Here is a 20,210-nt window from a genome sequence, read left to right as displayed (position 1 = left end):
ATTGTTCTCAACCTTTTTGTCATTTCTGTGTAAACGGATATTGTTGTGTAAACGCAAAAACTTTCTGAATCAAAAATGCAAAAACGATCCGTTCTCACTTGAAATGCTGTTGGGTAAAAAAAGGCCTCATAAGTATTCTACAAGTTAAAGAAACTACCATTACTGTGATGTGCTGATCTGCAAAACAACTAAAACACACCCATATATTCTGTATTCACATACAGAACCACCATTACTCCATACTTCCTATAGTTGGTTGACATTTTAATCTCTGGATTGTCAGACTTTTTATGTCTCTTCAGTTTCACCTCCAGTCTGTCTTTACCGTAACACCAATGATTAGATGAGCCTGTATTGGAGGGAGAAGTGATAGCAACTCTGTTAGCGTCACCTTTCAAGCCTCAGCCGTTGCCAACGCAGCTTTGATTCCTTATCGGCAACTTCAGCCGTCACACTTTGACCATATTGCCATTTGATTGCGAATCTGCAACTTTTATCTCAACGAAACGTGAGGTGCTTGACTCGGCGCTTTACGGTGACGGCACGGTGCGGCCGCGTCGAGACGGGCTTTGATGTCACATGTCTGGTTTGAAGTGGTGAGGACGGAGGGTGAATTCCCTCGATGGGATATCAGTCGGAAAATGCGAGTGCACGGACACAAACGTCTGCGCTCCTCGGCCGGGACAGAGTACAGATCCCCGGACAGCATGCCCAAGTTAAGAATTATTGAGGGCGACCTTTGAATGTTTCACAATGCCAAAACCAGAGTTAAAGTGGACAAGTCCTGTGTTTTACTGAGTCAGAGGATGAAATAATTCCACCTGGGGCCTTTTAATTGTTTGCAAAAGTTGGGAATAGATTTTGTGGTCAATGCATCGCCTCTGAGGGGATTAGCACACATTAAACAACAAATGAACAAATAAAGGAAAGGCCAAGTCATCATTGGGTACATCATGTGGACAAATGGAAAGACTTCAAGCATCGCCGTTGTAACAAGCTCATTTCAAAGAAAGGATCTATTCTTATAATGTGGGAAATGTTTATGTTTGCCTGAAAGCAGAAGATCAACACCACCCTCGTGACTCAGCCTCAGGATGGTGAAAGGAGAGAAAAAAAAGTGCCTGGCAAACCTTTTAAGACGCCAGGAAGGTAGTAACAAATCCCCAGACTTCACAATAAAACCCTGAAGTTGTCAGCTTTGGGCTGGTGGCTTTAAGTGTTCGGGCTCCTTTCTTTCCTCCTCTAAAAGAAACACATGTTCACCCAGAGATGGTTGTGTTTTGGTGACTCAAGCTCAAAGGTTAAGGTCACTGTGTCGTTTACAGTGTGTCCTTTTGTTAATTGAATGTATCTGCAAATCCATGAAAGGGTGTCTTCGTTTACAGACTATTGGAGGAACTTGTCAGATGCTGTAATGTTATTTTACAAACATATCTTCACAACATTTGCCATCTCAGGAAATCCAACACTTTTTTTCCAACTTAAACTGTTATTTGAAAAGTTTTTCATGTGCAAACATATACAAACTCAAATCCGGAGAACCACATGGGAAATGCCTTTCTACATATACTAGCTTTAAAGACATTGCTCATAATTTATAATCCACTATTGTCTTTTTCTGCTTCCTACTTTCTACTTCTTGGAGTCTCAGTATGTCTTTTAGCTTTTCTATGAAGAAAGATCTTAAGACACCGATCCTGGTGTTTCCATGCCAACATTTTTAACGATTGCTTTCTTGCTGGCTACTAACAGAAGTTCTTTACAGACATTTGTCATTCTGTGTGGCAGTTCCTTCAAACATTTTCCAGAGATGTAGGACCAACCAACTCCAGGTGAGTATATGTCCAATTATTTGCCTTAAATCTTTATATACACTTAAAAAAAAAAAGAATATTTTCTGACACTTCCCAAAGAAATGTAACGTTGATCCACATCTAACTAATCACAGTTTCACCAGCCGGACTTTTGGAAATTCAATTGCTTCTTCTGTAATGTCTCCCTCATTTTTGCTTTAATATTGTTGTGTATTGGTCATATGAATTCAGTCCTTTAAAAAGTGATGAAACTAATCATATATTTCTTTCCTCATATGGTTTAGTTATAATTGAAATCACATTATTTACATTAAGAGTGTCGATTCAGCTTGTCCTTATTCGAGAGGTCGTCACTCCAAGTCAGCACAAATCTGTGGGAGTCCGGTTCTTCAACACTCAAGGTGCATTTCTCCAAAAGCTGGTCACGACACATTGAATCTTCATTTCAATAAAGACACATGATTAAATTCAAACTCATTTTAGTTGATACGTCTCATACAGTTCAATTAGATTTTGAGGTCATGGTAAATATCTTTGTTTTTGACTTTTTGTTTTAGTTTTTTTCTTTTTATCTTTTTTACCATTTGAGCAGCCTCAGCCTTCACACATTCACACACCACTGGGAGCAATGGTGCTTGCCCGCAGACACTTTAACATAGGGGCGAGCAAAGCCACAACTTTGTGGTTGGAAACCAACCGTTTCTAACTTCAGTAATATTCAACTGCTGGATAAAAAGGTTCAATATACCATCTATGTCGACTCAATATTTCCTCTTCGTCAAAACAGGTCATTATTTTGTTTCCAGTGCTTTATGACTCTTTGAAAATACACTAATGCTACTTTTAATCTGATCTAATTCATATGCAGTCATACATTGCAGGTCGTGCGTGACAGTGAGGGGCATATGTCAGTGTGAGGGTGCATGTATACATGCGCACACGTGTGAGGAATGGAATGAACAAATATACAGTTGCCCGTGTGCATGTGTGTGCGTGTGTGTGTGTGTGTGCGTGTGTGTGTGTGTGTGTGTGTGTGTGCATCTGACACTCAGGCATCGGCAGCTGGTGAACTGCTCTCACACACCAGGTGCAACCTGTAGCTGCAGGCGCTGTGTCAGCACATAGCGCGGCAATATGACACCCCGAAAAGCACAAACACACATGCAAACATTTGCCACATGTGCGCAACGGCACGATAAAGAAAGCGCGTGCGGGATGCGGCAGGTTGAAATCGAAAAATGCATAATTCATTGATTGAATCACGGAGGGTTCCACTTTGATCCGATGCGCTAAAGAACCGGGGAGCTCGTCATCTGGAAGTGTGCATGTGTGTTTATGTGTATGTGTGTATGTGTGTGTGTGTGTGTGAGAGTGAGAGAGAGCGCTTCATGTCATGTAGTCCCCGCTGTGTTCATGACTGATGTGATCGGGACACACAAGTGGTAAAGGCAGGCAATAAAAGGCATTTGGTTGCCATCTGTCTCCGTGGCCTCAGTGTCAAACAGTTGGCTGTCAGGCTTATGCCACAGACACACAACCAGGATAACCATTAGTCCATAAACAGGCGCCCTCCTATAGACAAATGGTTAGGGATTTCTATGGCCGTGTCTGTGGTGAGATAATGGCCGTAGAGCTATGACGTACAGCTGCTCAAGTGGAACACGGGCTAAACGGGAGCAGGAATTGAGAAAAGGCAAATTCCTTTAAAGACAGGGGTTTGTTTTTGTGTCAAAGAATAACTGGGTGACTTATTGAGGATCATGTAGGATAATGTGACGTGGCTTGCTTTTTCACCACAGAGGGCAAGTCGTGTGGATTCTTTCCGCAGTCAGAAATACCCCTTGACATTTGTGCCGTATTATGGTTTACGACAGGTTACGTTCATGTCTACGATGAAGTGAGGTATGGGCTCAAATCTTGGGCAACAGTTCTGTAATCGTTTGTTGGCCTTTTGTTGTTATAGCTAACAATAATAATTAATAGTTTTATATAGTGCTTTTCTGGATGCTCAAAGATACTTCACATTGCATTATTAATTCACTCCATACTCGATGGTGGTAAACTATATATGTAGCCACAGCTGGAGACAGGCAGAGATGGAAATCGAACCTGCAACCTTCCGATTGGGGGACGACCACTCTACTAACTCAACTCGTCTGAAAAGAACCAACTTTTTGACTGGTGTTCATTGGGAATTTTTGACTGTTTTGCAAATTCCTGTTGTGTTAAGAGTTCCATCTTCATGAAGTTACTTGACATAAACGAAATCAAACCTGAAATGTTAGTTTGGCTTCTGGTTTTGTTGCAGTTCTTGGTATTTTCTTCCACAAAGTTCCAGAACAAAATCTCAACATATAGCTCAAACCTTGGCAGTGCAAAAGGTCGCGTGGAGTGTTTTGTTCAGACCTGCAGTTCCCCAACTCAACTGGATTGACCAGAAACGACAGGTGGGAAACTCTTTATGTCTCCTCAATATGCAAACGGCTCCCAATGAATTGCATGAGAGTCCTTCTTAGACCCCACATGGTGCAGCCTTTCCTGCTGAACTTGACATTCCTGCTTTCGTCTGATGGTCGATCCATTTGTTTCACCACCCTGTGCTTTAGACTCCTTCTGCTTTAGAACTCATGTTTACTCATGTGGTAGAATTGACTTCTCAGATTAATGCAAAGTGTGTTGGGCTCTGTCCTTTACCTCTGTTTGACTGCCTGTTATTCACTTCTGGACAAGGCATCAGCTTCTCCCAATTACTGGTTAACAGTAAGTACTTTATTGAGGCTTGATAATCTGCAGAATTAATCTTTTTCTTATGAGGGAAACAGAGCGGGCGATACGAGCGGCGCTGACAGACGGGCCGAGGACACAGACACCGCCGGCTCCCACGTCCACAACCTTCTCAGCTGCAGACTTCCCAATCGTCTCCGGCTTCACATAAGCCAGCGGTGGGGATTTAGAGGTTATTACTTTGTGTTCCCTTTCTTTGTCTTGAAAGGGAGGGGTTGTGGTTGGGGAGGGTGGGCTGGGGGTGGCGGTGAGGGAGGTCATCTTTCGAAATCCGAGGTGAGGTCGGGGTGAACGTGAGAGAAGCGCAGAGCAACAACCGGGCAATGCTGTAGTGATGTTCAACACACAGTCCGGAGTGCTCATCAACCATCAACTGCGATGAGAATAATCTGTGATGACAAACGTGGGAGTGTGGGGTTACCTCATATTTGTCAGTGAGAACGATAAGAGGAAGACCGGCAGCCCCCCCCCCCTCTCCAGAGCTCCTCTGATTGTGAGGCCTGTAGTGTTTGAGCACTGAAGGTCATGGGTGACACCTGTTTCCCGTCTCATCTCCCAACATCAAGTTTAGTCTCTGGGGGGGGGGGGGTCTTCGCCCTCCCGCCACGACGAAGCACAAAACCCTCCTGTGTTCGTTTCCTGCCTTGAGCAAAAAAAGTCAGAGAAAGAGGGATGAAGTTTGTATATCCGGGTAGGATATTATTTTCCGAGGTGAAAGGAAAGGTATGTGCGTCTTTGATGAAGAAAAGTTTTTCGAGCCTTGTTTGAGCAAAGAGACTCACTGCAGGCTTATGCTCAGATCTGAACACTACAGCCAAACAAATGTTCCACTTTTGTCATACTTTACAGAGACGAGTGCGTTGAGTAACTGCACACACATACAGTCGGTCGTGGATAAGTCCATGCAAATATTACAGAGGGAGTTTGCCCTCTTGTGGAGGAAGGTGGAACTTCGTGTTGCATCTGTTTGAATGAAACAAACACACACACACACACGCACACACGCATACACACACAAACACACACACACACTGAGCCTTGCCTGGTCATTGCTATTAAATTCTAATAAAGATAAAGGTAGTCTTTGAAGAGCAGCTCTCTACCAGTGTTCCTTGTCTGTAAATGCAAATTTAATTAGGTTTATTTAACTTTATTCCAAGAGCGTAGATAGTGCTGAAAATTGTATATTGTATATTCACATCATGGCTGACGTGAGGTGGAGACAATCAAGATGCCTGAAGCATGTTTTCTTGTTTTTTTTGATAAAGATGCAGTCTGACCATCACTCATGGATCTGATTATGAAAACACACATGCTCATTGAGAATAGAGCATGTCATAAATTCACTTTGTGCCATGTTTTGTGTCAATTCTTGTTGAAGATTAGCCTGAGGATGAACATGTTCGCTATTTGGAAAAGTCTCTAGGATTCAGCAGGAAGTCATTTTGTTGAGGACCAGGACGGATGTTACATTGCAAATATAAAATATGTATAAAATATGCACTAATTATTAATCAAACATATTGGCACCTATTCCCTGGGAAAACTATATTCAACATTGTAAAAGACTCTGAGAAATATTTAAACAGCATGCATGATTATGTCAAAGTCAAAAAAGTTGAATATTTGAGCAGCACTGTTTTTCATGACTGGGCTTCCTTATTAAAGTGCTATAAACTAAGTCGTGGTGGACACACCAGAGGGCACCTCCATGAAGCAGGTCAGCCAGACAGCTGGGCAGCAATCAGGAAGCTCATCTACACTCACATAGACATATGAGCTGAAGTTCTTCCTCTACAAGATTTCCACCTGGTTATAGATGAGTGTTGGATGCAGCGGACTTAGCGTCCGATAGTCACAGCTGACTGGAAAGAGGTCGTTGTCGAGGTGCAGGAGGGCCAAGAGAGTAGGGCCCACTCCCCCACACATCGATGGCCCCAGAGAAAAGGTCAAGAGAAACTTCCAGAGCAGTGAGAAAGAAAAAGAAGAATGAAGTCTGTGAAACCAGGTGCTGAATTCTGAGGAGATGGCAGACCATCACAAAGGTCCAGAAAGACACAGATTGTCTAAAGTAAAGGATGTAAGTAGGGTGAGCCCTCCTGTACCCTCCAGCATGAAGTTGCATTCCAGGATGGATTTTGGAGGTCGAGCTGGCTTTAAACTAACCCTTATTGGCTGCTACTCTATATTGACAAGGTTAATGTTGTCAGGTTTGATGTCAGCATGCAGAATACCAAGATATTGTAGAGCCTCCAAAGCCACCACTCGCTCCAGGGATGAAACCAGAGAGGTCAGGTTTAGGGTTCTGTTATCGCTGAGGAATTCACAGTTTTATATATTTGACGGATTTATCATGGCATCATTGGATCCCTCTGGTTATCAACCAGCCCATGGAGATTAATGTCCAGCATCTCGAATGTCAGGACATGTCAGTATATCCACAGCGTTCGAAGCGCTCATTAAATGTGCCCATGTTGGTGAGGTCAGAATCCAAGATGCTGATGGCCTCTTGAATGGACAGCTGGAGAGAAAGGAGCACAGGGTTTTGGGGGAAATACAAAAAAAAAAAAAATACTCAAGTGGATTGAGAATAAATCTCAGCATGAACATGTTCTCAGAAGTTAAACACTTAATCAGGTAACTTTTATGGCTGTGGGTATCTAACAATGACATGATGCAGAACACAGTGCGACTCCTGTTCCGGAACGTTCTGGAATGTCTGATGGAAAAACAGCAACTGCCAATGGTGAGAAAAATAACTTGTCTAAAGGCAAACGGGCGCATTCACTTTTCTGTCTTCCAATAATCTGATTATGTTTTGGTTTTTTTTAGAAACAGAAAATGAAAATCAACTGTTGTTTTTATTTTGTTTATCTCGTTTTGACACTGATTGCAAAAAATACTTTGAATTTCAATAAATGGGGGATTTTAAAATGAAAATCAATGAAAATTTTAGTATTCTTTTCAAAATGGAAAATCCAATGACCAACTCAAACACAAGTGAGCGCGCCCCACTGGTCCCTATTGTTGAGTCATGTAAGGTGAGGTAAGGTGAGGTAAGGTGGCGGGAAAAAAACAACACAAAATAGGTGAAGCATTGACAAAATGGAATAACATATAATATAACACAAGATATAAAAAGAATATGACTCCCTTTGTATATTTTTATATTTTTGTATTATTGATTCTCTCTATGGTTCCACATTTATTCCCTTTTAATTTTGTCACTCCTGTGATTCCATACTATCTTGCGTAGCATTGTGAAATACACTGTTGAAATGCCGTCGTGGTGCCATCACAGCATGCCTCCTGTGGTAAATGTCCTCGGGGTCTTTCGCGCAAATAGACGCTGTTAATAGACGACGCTCCATAAACTTCATCGAGATCCAGTTCCGAGGTACCAGACAGCAGATGGCATCAGTGTGCCAGTGTGTCTTCATCTCATCTCACATCAGCTGAAGCTTTGGCTCAGGAGGATACTCCAAAGTACTGAATGTATAACTAATTCTGACCTCTGTCTGCCCTCTGCTGGATTCAAACCTAAACACTAATGATTCTAATATGATAATTAGGGCATGACGAGTGAGTCTGTCTGTGCTGTATCAGCAAAAATAAAAATATTTTGGTGCTGATGTTGCACTTTTAAGCAGTCTGAGACACACACACACACACACACACACACACACACACACACACACACACACACACACACACACACACACACACACACACACACACACACACACACACACACACACACACACACACACACACCTCACAGTAAGTCCAACAGAGGAAAAGAGGAAGCAGAGTCACTCCTGGAGTTTCATTCCTAGACTTAAGCGATCACTGCACTCTAACCCGCTCTTTCTAATTGTGTGCCGCCTCACTTCCACCATCCAGGTGTTGTCATGGGAACATGGTGTAGATGGGATCCGACAGCTGTTTGAGTGTAGAGAAATTATTCAGCCAATCTGGCGACCCCGCCTCCTGGACAGATGGAGAGGTTGGCAAGTTGGTGATCACATTTAGCAACGTCACACATCGCTCCGGATTTGTTATCAGCCAAACTCATTCAATCATTTCCCCTCCCCGTTCCTGAACGGGAGGCTTGGCAATGTTGTTCTTCTCCTCTTTCATGTGTTTCTAGAAAATGGGAACCTACAAACACGAGTAGACATAGCATTCAATTAGAGGCCATCTGTTGTGGGTGAAAGCTTTATAGCAAATGATGCCTAGATGTACGTACAGAAAGTTTATATATTTTGTCCTGAAGCCTCCTTGAATAACTTTTTAGGTATTTCAGGGCTCTTTCTCTGAATTTCTGGAGAGTAACTTGGAGCGCTTTTGGCTACTTTTGGAAATAAAGTAAAATTATGTGATTAATATTATTGAAGCAACAAAACAAATACAATTACTTGAATTCAATGTATTCATTGGAGGGGAGGGGGTCCTTAAACATACTGTTGCTATTTGCAGTTTCTTTTTATGTTTGAACAGTTTTATTTACTCATGTATTTTTACATTATTAGGTGTTTTAGAGTATTTCCATTGCATGCTGGGAGTCCAGATAAAATTTGAGTCATCTGCAGAGCACATGACATAATACATCTTAAATCTTGAGTTATAGAGCCGTCGAGCTGCTGTCTTACTAGATCAGGGGTGTCAAAGTCTCTTTAGTTCAGGGGCCACATGAAGCCCAATTTCATATTGTGTGGGCAAAACCAGCGAATTAGTGCTTTAACAACATTTAAATTTCAACTTAAAAAAGTATACGGGATGAAAATGTCTATATTTTCATGAAACTGAACAATTACTAAGGAAAATGACTACAATCACAACATAAATACAGGTTTAGTGAAGGCTTCTGGTACAAAATACACAGAAATATTTCAAAAACAAAAACATTCTGTTATAGATGTTTACAAACTCAGGCCCCATTTAAATTAACAAGCAAAAACTGAAAACCTTTGTTGCGTTTTGGGGCACTGTTTACACAACAACAGTGCTGAGAGACACTCAAAATGCAACTTTTATGAAAACACTCTGGTTCTGTCTCTGTATAAAAGAGAAAACACAACTTTTCTGAAATGCTGCTAATCCACATGTGCACCACAGCCGTAGTAAGTGATTCTTCTGCACACTTATTCTGCAGGGACTTGGTATTTTTCTAGTCGAGAGTCACTCAACTTTAACTTTTGTGAAACAAAAACGCATAAACGATGCGTTTTCACTTGAAACGTGGTCGCATGGAAAAGGCCTCGGTCCCTGTTTTTCTGACAATGTGAACAAGGACTGGGAGTCATGACACTCTGGAGTCCACCATTGTTGTTTCATGTAACTGCATCATTTTGGGCCGATCATCTTTAAGGCGAAGCGTTTTGGGGGCCTGGAAATGGGGTGGCTTTGAGAACAGGTTTAAAAATCCGCCTCGGTGTTGACGTGTGGACGGACAAGAGTTGAAAATGTTGATGTAATTTCCTTGTTTACTTTCTAGTATCTCTGAGTGAGTTTTGAGTCATCTCTGAGTTGAACTTCTATTAATTAAATGAGTAACTCCTGTGCATTTCTAGATATTTGCACACCACTGCATATCCTGCAGACAAAAGAAGCGCTCCGGAGGAAGTTTGCTGGATTTGCCTCACACTGAGGTGTTAGTGATTACTTCAAACCAGGAGCTGCACTCTCTAAATTTGGCTCATCAGAGGAACTTATCGATTTGGCCACCAAAGACCTCGTTTGTCTCCCGCTTGGTGAAGTCTCGGATGACAGAGCGCTTGCATTTTACCCCTTGCGAGTGGCAGCCAACCTTAGACAGAGAGACAGAGTATTAATCAGGCCTCTCTCTCTCTCTCTCTCTCTCTCTCTCTCTCTCTCTCGCTCTCTCTCTCTCTCTCTCTCTCTCTCTCTCTCTCTCTCTCGCTCTCTCTCTCTCTCCCCCCTGCTCACCCTCACCTCTCTTGATGCCCCCACAGAACAGGCATCTGTGGCCAACACTGGAAATGAGCCTTGAAAGTGTAATTAATGAGTGCAATGGAGAGATAATTACAGAGAACAAAATTATTGATCAGGCCAGAAAACTCCCGGGTCTTTAAAAATGTCTGACCTGAAAAGTCTTATCTCATTCTGGTGTCAGAAAATATGGCAAGTGAGGTGATGCAATACAGCAACAGACTCGATCTGATCTTTTATCGTCCCTCCTGGGAGATTATTGAAATGCATAACAATGTGTTAGCTTGAGGAAGGGCTCTGAACTCTGGCCTGTTTTAGTTCCAGGGATTGATATTTGTCTAAGACAGTATCTTCATCAACAATACAATACCAATATGAAATGTGATTATTATATTTGCCGTATAATTGTAAACATTACTAACACTTCATGATGTAAAAAGCACCCCAATGTGAAAATAGATCTTGAAACGGTGAGGTCGAGCTGTTCAGGTGTTTGTCTGAAAGTGAGTCGTTGTACAATTGATCATGCAAACCTCTGCTGCAACAAAGAGGGAAAAAGAATAAAATGAAGCTGTTAAAAATAAAAAGGTCTTCAGCGTGAAACCCCGAGCTTGAAGAACTCCAGCGAACAATGTTATCTGATACCAACAGGTAGACTGTAAACAGTAGTGCTTGAAATGAAATGTCCATGCACTCTGGGGGCATAAGAGTAGACACATAAAGGTTTAACTGCAGCCAGATAAAATGCTGCAATGCCTTTTTTGGCATTTTGTCGGCGAGCAAAATGCAGAACGGGCAGCAATGGGGGTGATGTGTTCATATTTATCCACTCTGGTAAGAAGAGAAACTGCTGAGCACTGAAGCATCTGAAGACCTTGAAACATTTGATATGAATATGTTACAGAGATATGATGAAAGCATGAATTATGACCTTAAATGACACAATCAGTCAAATCTTCATGAGAACAACTTCAGTAGCCCTTTTATATGAAATGCTCATTTCCTTTCCTTTCCTTTCCTTTCCTTTCCTTTCCTTTCCTCTCCTCTCCTCTCCTCTCCTCTCCTCTCCTCTCTTCTCCTCTCCTCTCCTCTCCTCTACCTGTGCTGTGCAGCTAATGAGGCTGCAAGCCGACGGCCGGATGAAAGATGGTCAGCGAGAGTGACAGGTTTATTTTTGGTCTTCTGAAACAGCGGCGAGCATGAAAAATGACGTGCCAGGTTGAATAATTAAACAGCTTCAGAGCCGCACTGATCCACCTGTCCACAGATCAATAGACAACATTCAGATGGAGCGTGCCATATGTTCCAGAGCGGCCCACACCCGAGAGGGGAGGTCCATTTCAGGCCTGGCCAGGAGCAGCTTATTAGAAGTTACCAAATGCTTTCCAGGAAAAGAATGAAATAAAATAAAAGTGAAGATGACAGATTTTTCTTCCAGCGAGAGGTCTGACATGTCTGAGTTTTTTTTTTTTTTTAACTCTGTTTTGTTCCATCCAAACACGATATCAAACCTGAAAATAATCCCACAGTGCCAAACCTCCTCCTGTTCACTTCTGTGTTAATACCGAACGAATACCCCGACCGTCCTCGCTCTGTTCGGGGCTCAATTTTCTATTCTCTTTCTCCGTATTGGACATCAAATGCAGCGCGGGGCCCTTGTGTGGGATTAGAAGGCTTGTTTCTGCCTAATAGGCCCTTGACCTTCGCGGCTGCCTGACAGGGCTCTGGCATTACCCTCTTTTGTGGTAACGTCCGCTTGCCCCGGCTCCCATGATGCAAATTTCATGTCACAACATCAAAAGACACGCTGATCAAAGGTCAGCCCTCCTTTGTGTAGGTGTTTGATATCAAAATTTCTATTTCATCTCCAGCTGTCAGGGGCTGTTAGGGCTGACGAGCAAAGGGTGGATGGAGGGAACCGGGGAGACCAGAAGAGAGCGCTGGGAGGAGGGAAATCCAGCCTGCAAGAGCAGGGACATGTAATTACAGAGCTGCGTTTGTCTAACTTCCATCAGTTCTACAGATTAATACCTTGTGCTACAGCGACACTCTATATCAGGGGTGTGTTTTTCTGCTTTGATTGTGTTGCTCTCCCCCTCTTCGCTAACCGCATCCTTCATAAGCTCGCGCAAATTGCGAAAGAAAAGGGAAGAAGGAAGTTGGAATCAATGCATCATTCCGATTAATTAGGGGCATGATTTGCCGAGGCGTCTCAGAAATAAACCAATCTGAATGCGGAATTAGGATTCAGGGGAGAGAACAGTGGGGCTCGCGCTGCAGCCAGATCTGTGACATTATGCATGAAATTACGGTTTAAGAAAGGAGCCATCTCTCTCAATCATGATGATACACTCCTGTGGCATTCACTGAGTGGCTTTCCATGTGGATGGATGCACTTTATATGTGTACACGCCTGCTAATATAAAAAAAGAAAGGTCATACATCACACACTCCGATGTCACTGGCAGCAGGGTGCCTGGCGATCGCCACGTTTTCCTCTTTTCTCTTGTCTCACACAGAGAGGAAGGCCACTCAGTGCTCTCCTCCACAAGATTAACTGGGAGAAATTAAATCACACCCACAAAAAAAGCAAGATCAGCGTCGATGCAGCCCAAGCAAATGCAGCACATGAAAGCAAAACCTGATGAATAAATATGGGGCTGATGCAAATACAGTACAGTTACATACTGATTATGCATAGATGGTTGTACTGTAACAATGCATGTCGCGAGACTAATGGTGTCAAACATAAGAGCCGTGGGCCACAAGGAAAAGGTCTTTGCCATTGTCATTTAAATGAACATCATAGTTTGTTTTGTTTTTTGTTTGTTTGTTTTATTCTCTTGTTATGGGTTAGGGTCTAGAACAATCTCCGCCCGTTTGTGCCATTTTGTTCCACACAATGGAAAAAAAATCAAAAAGAATTTTTAATTTTTTTTTAAACTCATTTCTTAAAAGTAGCAGACACAATGCAATTGATGCTGTCATGAAACCTTGTTGCTATCAAACTAGCCTCAAAGACTTGCTGTCAGGGTGAGTTTATAGAGCATGCATAATACAACAGCTAAAGTAAAAGTTTTTTTTGTTTTTTTTTACATTTAACTGTATTTTACACCAGAAGGTGTCATTTAAATTGAGATTGTCATCATTTTCACATTTTCATTAGTAATTGTTTAGTTAAAAAAAAAAAAAAAAAAAAAAAAAAATATATATATATATATATATATATATATATATATATATATATATATATATATATATAGACATTCTCCTTGTGTATATGGTGGGCCTTAGGAAGTAAAACTTTAAAGTTTAAATGTTATGATGGCATTATTTTACCAGTCCAACCCACTCAAGATGAAATTGGATTGTATGTGGAACCTCAACTGAAATGTGTTTGACCCCTGCTCTACACATGCAGTATAAATGTATTTTTGTTTGGTCAAATCCTTGTTCTCACAGTTTAATACCAAGTCTGGCTTCTTTCAATTGTTTATTACAATAATACAAACGGATGTTGAGCCCATTGTTCTGACTGTGATCGGTTTGCTGCTGAGTTCACTGAAAGTCATGCTCAGGTATTTTCACTATTTTTCTCCAGCTCCACAAACTGCTTGGTATTATGGTGGTTTGGGTTTGTGTGAAGCGTCCATGTTCTCCCTGTGCACAGGTGGGCTTTTCCCAGGTACCTTGGTGTCCTTCTGCTGTTCAAAAGCATGCATGTGAGCAGAAATGGTGTCTCTAAATTGCTCGTACACGTACATGTGCCTTTGTTGGGATCAGTACCTGCACCTGTAGACCTCGGGGTGGGTGAAGCTGTGTATAAGATGGATGGATGTATTCCTCTTCGGGGATGGTCAGAATGTGAGCCCACGCTTAAAGGCACTGGGTTGTATTTGGCTGAAGAAGAAACACCAGATTTGCACAGCTCCCTGACACTTCACACCCTGCATTTCTGCTTCCCAGGGATAGATGGCAATGTTGCTCTTCCACTAAAACACACCCAAGCACACGTGAAGGTTTGAGACTGGCCAAATAGCTGCGCCTTGCAAACACTTTCACTCTGTAATTGTTCAATTTAGGGCTTATCAGAGGGCATTTTGGGCAAATATACTGTTATATGGAAACACAAATGAGAGAAACACTTGATGTTACGAGGGCAAGAAAACATGTATTATGAGGAATTTTCATTGGAGTTAAAGAATAAGCTCTCGGTTCCCTTTGTGAGCATCAATTTATTTTAATTTCACACTTGAGAACCGTGCATGAAGAGATCTTTCAATTCTTTCAATTAATATATGTTTTCTATTTGTTTCTGCAAAAGTTTGACTTTCTATTTGACTTTTCCATTGTGTTTCTTCTTCTTGCCCCACTTTAATCCATAATCGGCTCTCACCTCGATTTAAAGGCGGGGAAAAAATTTGCTGTTTAAACCCAGATTAATGAAAACATGAATCACTTCACACTCAACTCAGATTAAAGCTGCAGCTAATCTGGATAAGTGGTTCAAATTTTCACTGTAGTGCAATCTGTAGTGGGTTGGGTTTTTTTTCTCTTTTTTTCTGAGCACTGCATGAAAGACTGATAGAAATAGGAGGAAGCATCCCTAAATAGATTGCCAGGTAGAAGATGAATCAGTATCTGCAGAGATAGATTAGCTGCATGGAGCAGGGAGGGGGGTAATTACTCTCCCCCTGATACAAATGAAGGCATGGGGGTTATCTCCCAGCTCATGAATAGGCTTTGTTTATAATGGAGAGGCTTCTCATAGCCATGAGCAGCTACGTATATTAATTGCCTGACAAGCCTCACCCTTGCCTCGTTTGTAGAGAGAGAGAGAGAGAGAGAGAGAGAGAGAGAGAGAGAGAGAGAGAGAGAGAGAGAGAGAGAGAGAGAGAGAGAGAGTGAGAGAGAGAGAGAAATTCGGGATCACTGTCTTTGTTTTATTTCTTTTTACACTTTTTTCTCTCTCATTCTCTCTCTCTGGCATCCCCACCTGTGGAGGCACAAGGAGGGAGCTGGGAGAGGAGGCAGGTGGAGCAGAATTAAAATGAAGCTGGGGAAAAGAAAAAAAAGAAAGCTGGGAAGACGGTAGGCAGAGAAAATGGGTGATATGGGCTGACAGAAACATAATCAGTTCCAAAAACAAGAGAGGGGAGGGCAAGTACAGAATGAGAGCGAGAGAAAGCGGTAAGAATTGGAGAGAAAAGGGAGACACCGCTTCCAGAAGTTCTTCAAATCCGACTTCTCCTCTGGTGCTCATCCCTTTTGTGCAGTGAAGCTTCTTCTGGGCTTGAACAACTAATTATAGAAGGCACACATGCCCCTCACAACACTACGCTGTGCCTTTCAACCCATGTTGAAAAAGTGACATCTCTTCCAGTAAGTGAGATTTAATGCAAAATATTTCACTCTCCTGCTGCAACTGTAGAGCAACAAAGCATCCCAGCCCCCCCTTAAAATAAATAAAAAAAGATTCACACAATTGGCCAAATAAAACATGAGTGCAGTTTGCCATTAGCTCCAAGCGGCACAGAACAAGTCGGGCCTGCGGTGGTAAACTATGACATTTCCAGTCTTCTTGCGGCAGACGGTCTCTGGCTGCACTCATCCCCTCCACTCCGTGGTCTGTGCTCTATCCCGACACCTCAGGTCAGTAACTTTGACTCGCTAACCACCCTCATTAGTATTCCAGAAAGCTCCATGGCAGACATCCAGCTTCTGTGCAGGGAAAACAAAGGCTGGTGGTGTACTTCTGCTTTGGGAGCCAGCTTCTTCCAAATTGCCATGATGCGACTGCAGCCGAGCTGGGGATGGAGGGACGGGGCTGAGGAGAATCGGGAATTGTTGCCGGCTTGGAAGGTTTTGTCTTGAAAAGAAACTCCTGCAGAAAGCTCACACTGTCCTCTGCTGAAATGGCGATGGAGTATAAGCAGTGTGCTTATACGGTGTGACTTTTGTCACATGCATTGTCAGTCATCTATTGTTTATTATGGTTGCCATGACAACTATGGGCAGCTGATGTTCTCAAAACTGGTGTCAGTTTGGCAAAGAATTATAAGGACAAGTTTGATCTTGCAAAACCACCTTTTAAGGTATACTGTACAATGTTCTGAACAGCATTGGAAAAGCCACACACACACACACACACACACACACACACACACACACACACACACACACACACACACACACACACACACGCACACACACACACACACACACACACACACACACACACACACACACACACACACACATGCACACACACATAGAGAAAAATATTTGCCATAAAAATGAACAATGGCCAGTCCCCCAATGATACGGAGTTGAATTCGGAGTGTTTCCACGGTGATGGAGTTTGAGTGTTTTCCAAAAGTTCCACATCCAGGGCCATTTCCAAAATGTTGCATTATCAGTAGCTCCTCACAACCAAACAGACCCTAAAAGCAGAGTACCTGGAAAAAAAGAAAAAAAAAAAAAAAGCTAAGAAAAAAAATAGCTATGCACTCAAGGAGGAAGCTAATTCCACACGGCGGAGCCCTCAGGTCCAACCCGGACTCAAACCAGGGGCTTGATATGAGGAGAGAGCGTGAACCACTACACCACACCACTGGAAGCTTTAAGTATGGAAATGTGTTTTTGAAGAGAACTGATATCCTGATTTCATTTGTGTTTGATTTAATCAGATATGGAGTACAGCTGCAGATCTTCCATCAATCTTATACCACTGGTGGATGTCCCGTGACCCAGTTCCTAAGGTAAACTTCATTGGTTACAAAGGAGCATCATTTATCAGATATTGGTTGTGGTTTTCCTCAGGGCTCTGTGCCTGTGCTCTATGTGCTCCTCCTTCCAGTATATTGAGAGACATGTGCTTTTTGCTACACTAAAAAAAAAGAAAGAAAGAAATGTTGCACCAACTTAACTGTTTGAATTGGTAACAAATAAATGAATCAAGTTCTTCAAACTTCTAATCATTCATATCTAATTCATCAACTACACTTAATGACGTCAATGAAGTTGGCTCAGATCGAAGAACTTTATTCATTTAGAAGTTACCAATTGAAGTAATTGAGTTAAGATGGTCCAATTTTCTTTCGTCGACCATGCAGATGACACTCTTTAGTTAGATGACAGCAATCATGTGTAGTAAAAGTCTTCAGCTGTGTTTGTCTACTTAAAATGAACTCTGCTGTGATTGCTGCATCTGTGTTGCATTTTCCCAGCACAGAGCATAAAAAATAAAAATGCTCACAGAATATGCGTCAAAACATCTGTTCAGTTTGTCAGACATTAGAATTATCGGTGTGAGCAGAAAAGCAAACCGGAAAAGTACAATAAACCAGGTGGACCAGTTCCACAGGAGTGATTTTGCTCTCGGGGGCCTGAATGTACATGATTCGTCACGAATCAGGGTTTTTCCTTAACTGCTCTTATACCTGATATCTCCTACCTCAATGTCCCGATAACTCATCATAACTACTGTTTGATCCTAAAGGCCACAGTCACAGTTCTGACAGGAAGTAGGTGGAGACGTCATATTTCACACTTCATTCCTCAGAGTTTTCTTCTCAGCGGAAGCTTCCAGACTGTATAAAAGTAGAACGAGAGATAGAGCTTCCAACCCTCAGTCTCAGTTCAGGAAACTAAACCCCACTCTGATTTTAAGACAAAGACTGCGCCATAACTTTAAGTAACTTGTTGTTGGGCCATTTCACAAACAATTCCAGAAAGTTTGGAAACCTGTGGGCTAAGCTATTGAAGCATCACTACTTTCACTTTTATTACCATTTGTCTTGGAAATACACTGACGCTGCTGTGTTGTGTGAAGTTACATTCACCTTTGGACTTCACTCAAACTGTTGAGCTCAGTTCCACAACATTCAGGTGTATTGCTTCCTCTCAAAAGTCAGAAATGTTCCCACTTACCAGTTTCTCCTCCTCGAATCACGCAATTTAGGCTTTCATGTCTTACTAAAGAAGACATGGCTCTGCCAACTGCCCATCTCTGGCTCGGTTGGTCGTCTCCCAATCGGAATGTTGCACGTTCGATTCCCTTCTCCACCCATCCACATGCCGAAGTGTCTTTGAGCAAGACACTGAACCCCAAATCGCTCCCATTGGAGTGACAGAGCTTTGCAAGGCCACAGCCTCCATAGGTGTGTGTTAATGTGTATGTCGATGATTGGATGTGTTTAACAATGAAAAGCGCTGCAGGGCTGCTCATGCAGCTAAAAAGCATTAAATAAGAGAAATCCAATTACTATTTAGCGATCTTTGTGATTGGAGAAAGAAGATGTGACATGTGTGCAACAAGCCACACAAAACTGCACAATCTAGGGCCTGTTTACATGACAACGCTTTCAAGTAAAGACAGAAAAATGTTGTTGCATTCTGGATGATTGTTTATGTGACAATAGTGCATGAAAATGCAACTCTTTGAAAATGCTCCAACTCCGTCTCCATGTAAAAGGTAGAAAGCGCAGCTCTTCTGAAATGCTGCTACTGTGCATGCGCACCACAGCTGTAGCAAATAGTTCTTCTAAGTAGCTGGACAAGAACAACAATGGTTCTCTCTGTCCTGACTCCCAGTTCATATTCTCCTCAGGACTTGGTAGTTTTATAGTTGAGAGTCACCTGTACTCGCCATTATTAATGTTTGTAGCGTTTGGTTTCATTACAAAAATAAACAATGGCACACACTGGGTGGCCCAACATCAAAATTACTTCATTTTCATTGTTTCTGTCTTTTATGTAAATGGAATCGTTTTCAAAATGTTGCCATCTAAAAGCAAAACGTTTATGTAAATGGAGCCCAACACAAAGACTAAAAATGTATTGCTGATTACATGTACATATAAACACGACACACCGTCCAAGATGTTATCAGATGCAGTACAAAAACTAATCATCCTGCAAATGATCACATTCCAGTTAGTCGTCAGTGTAAACTTCAAATGTTTTGAAGCACAAGCTTCATAGTGTGCAGTTTAGCTTTTTATAGTCAGAATGAAGGTGCATTTATCAAATCCCAAATCACTGTAAGAACTGTGGTATGATTTAATTATCTCCATTAGAATATTGGCAAGATGACCCTGTTCAAAAACAAAATTACACACTGGCAAATATGTGTATTCTTTGCTTTCATATTGTACATGAAACACAGACGACGAGAGAAAATTAATGAGCCCATAGTTGTTTAATAAACTGTTTCCAGTAAATACACAGTGTACGAGCATGACAGCAATTCATCTCTAGTATAAAACTGCATATTACATTTAAATAACTCCCGTAAAGAACGATGTGGACTAAACATCCCTGAGCTTATTTATCAAACGTCCCCCGGTTGAACAGGCGGGCCCCTGCAGTTTAAGCGGTGCTGTTATGGCTCGCCCACTAATTCAGTGACTTGGCCTGCGGTCATGGGATTAAAAGAGATAAGCACTGGTGAATATTCCACGACTTGGAAGGGAGGTCTCCCATTTATCACCCAGTGAGACCAGTGAATAATACATGGGCTTGTCCAGTTCGTGCACAGTAAAGCAAGGGCACTTGTGGTAAAAAAAAGTATTGCCCTTGTCTAGCCAGTTAGGCCTCCCCGAGGCGGATTCCGACAGGTCTATTTGGAACCGTCTTGTTTGACCTCTCCCTACGTCT

General features: G+C 42.1%; 1 protein-coding gene across 1 annotated transcript in view; it reads left to right on the top strand.

Moving 5' to 3' along the window:
- Positions 1 to 20,210, top strand: part of kbtbd8 (kelch repeat and BTB (POZ) domain containing 8) — a gene marked incomplete at both ends in the record, with an annotated part of 42,636 nt that overhangs the window by 6,995 nt on the left and 15,431 nt on the right. The window contains 2 exons of the mRNA XM_080494412.1: positions 6,492 to 6,568; positions 7,945 to 7,995. Coding sequence (XP_080350538.1) covers positions 6,492 to 6,568; positions 7,945 to 7,995 — 128 coding nt within the window. The remainder of the gene's footprint in view (positions 1 to 6,491; positions 6,569 to 7,944; positions 7,996 to 20,210) is intronic.

This window comes from Blennius ocellaris (genome assembly GCF_963422515.1).
Source record: "Blennius ocellaris genome assembly, chromosome: 4".
Classification (NCBI taxonomy): domain Eukaryota; kingdom Metazoa; phylum Chordata; class Actinopteri; order Blenniiformes; family Blenniidae; genus Blennius; species Blennius ocellaris.
Note: the sequence above shows the minus strand (reverse complement) of the source record. Positions and strands in the feature narration are given on the sequence as shown.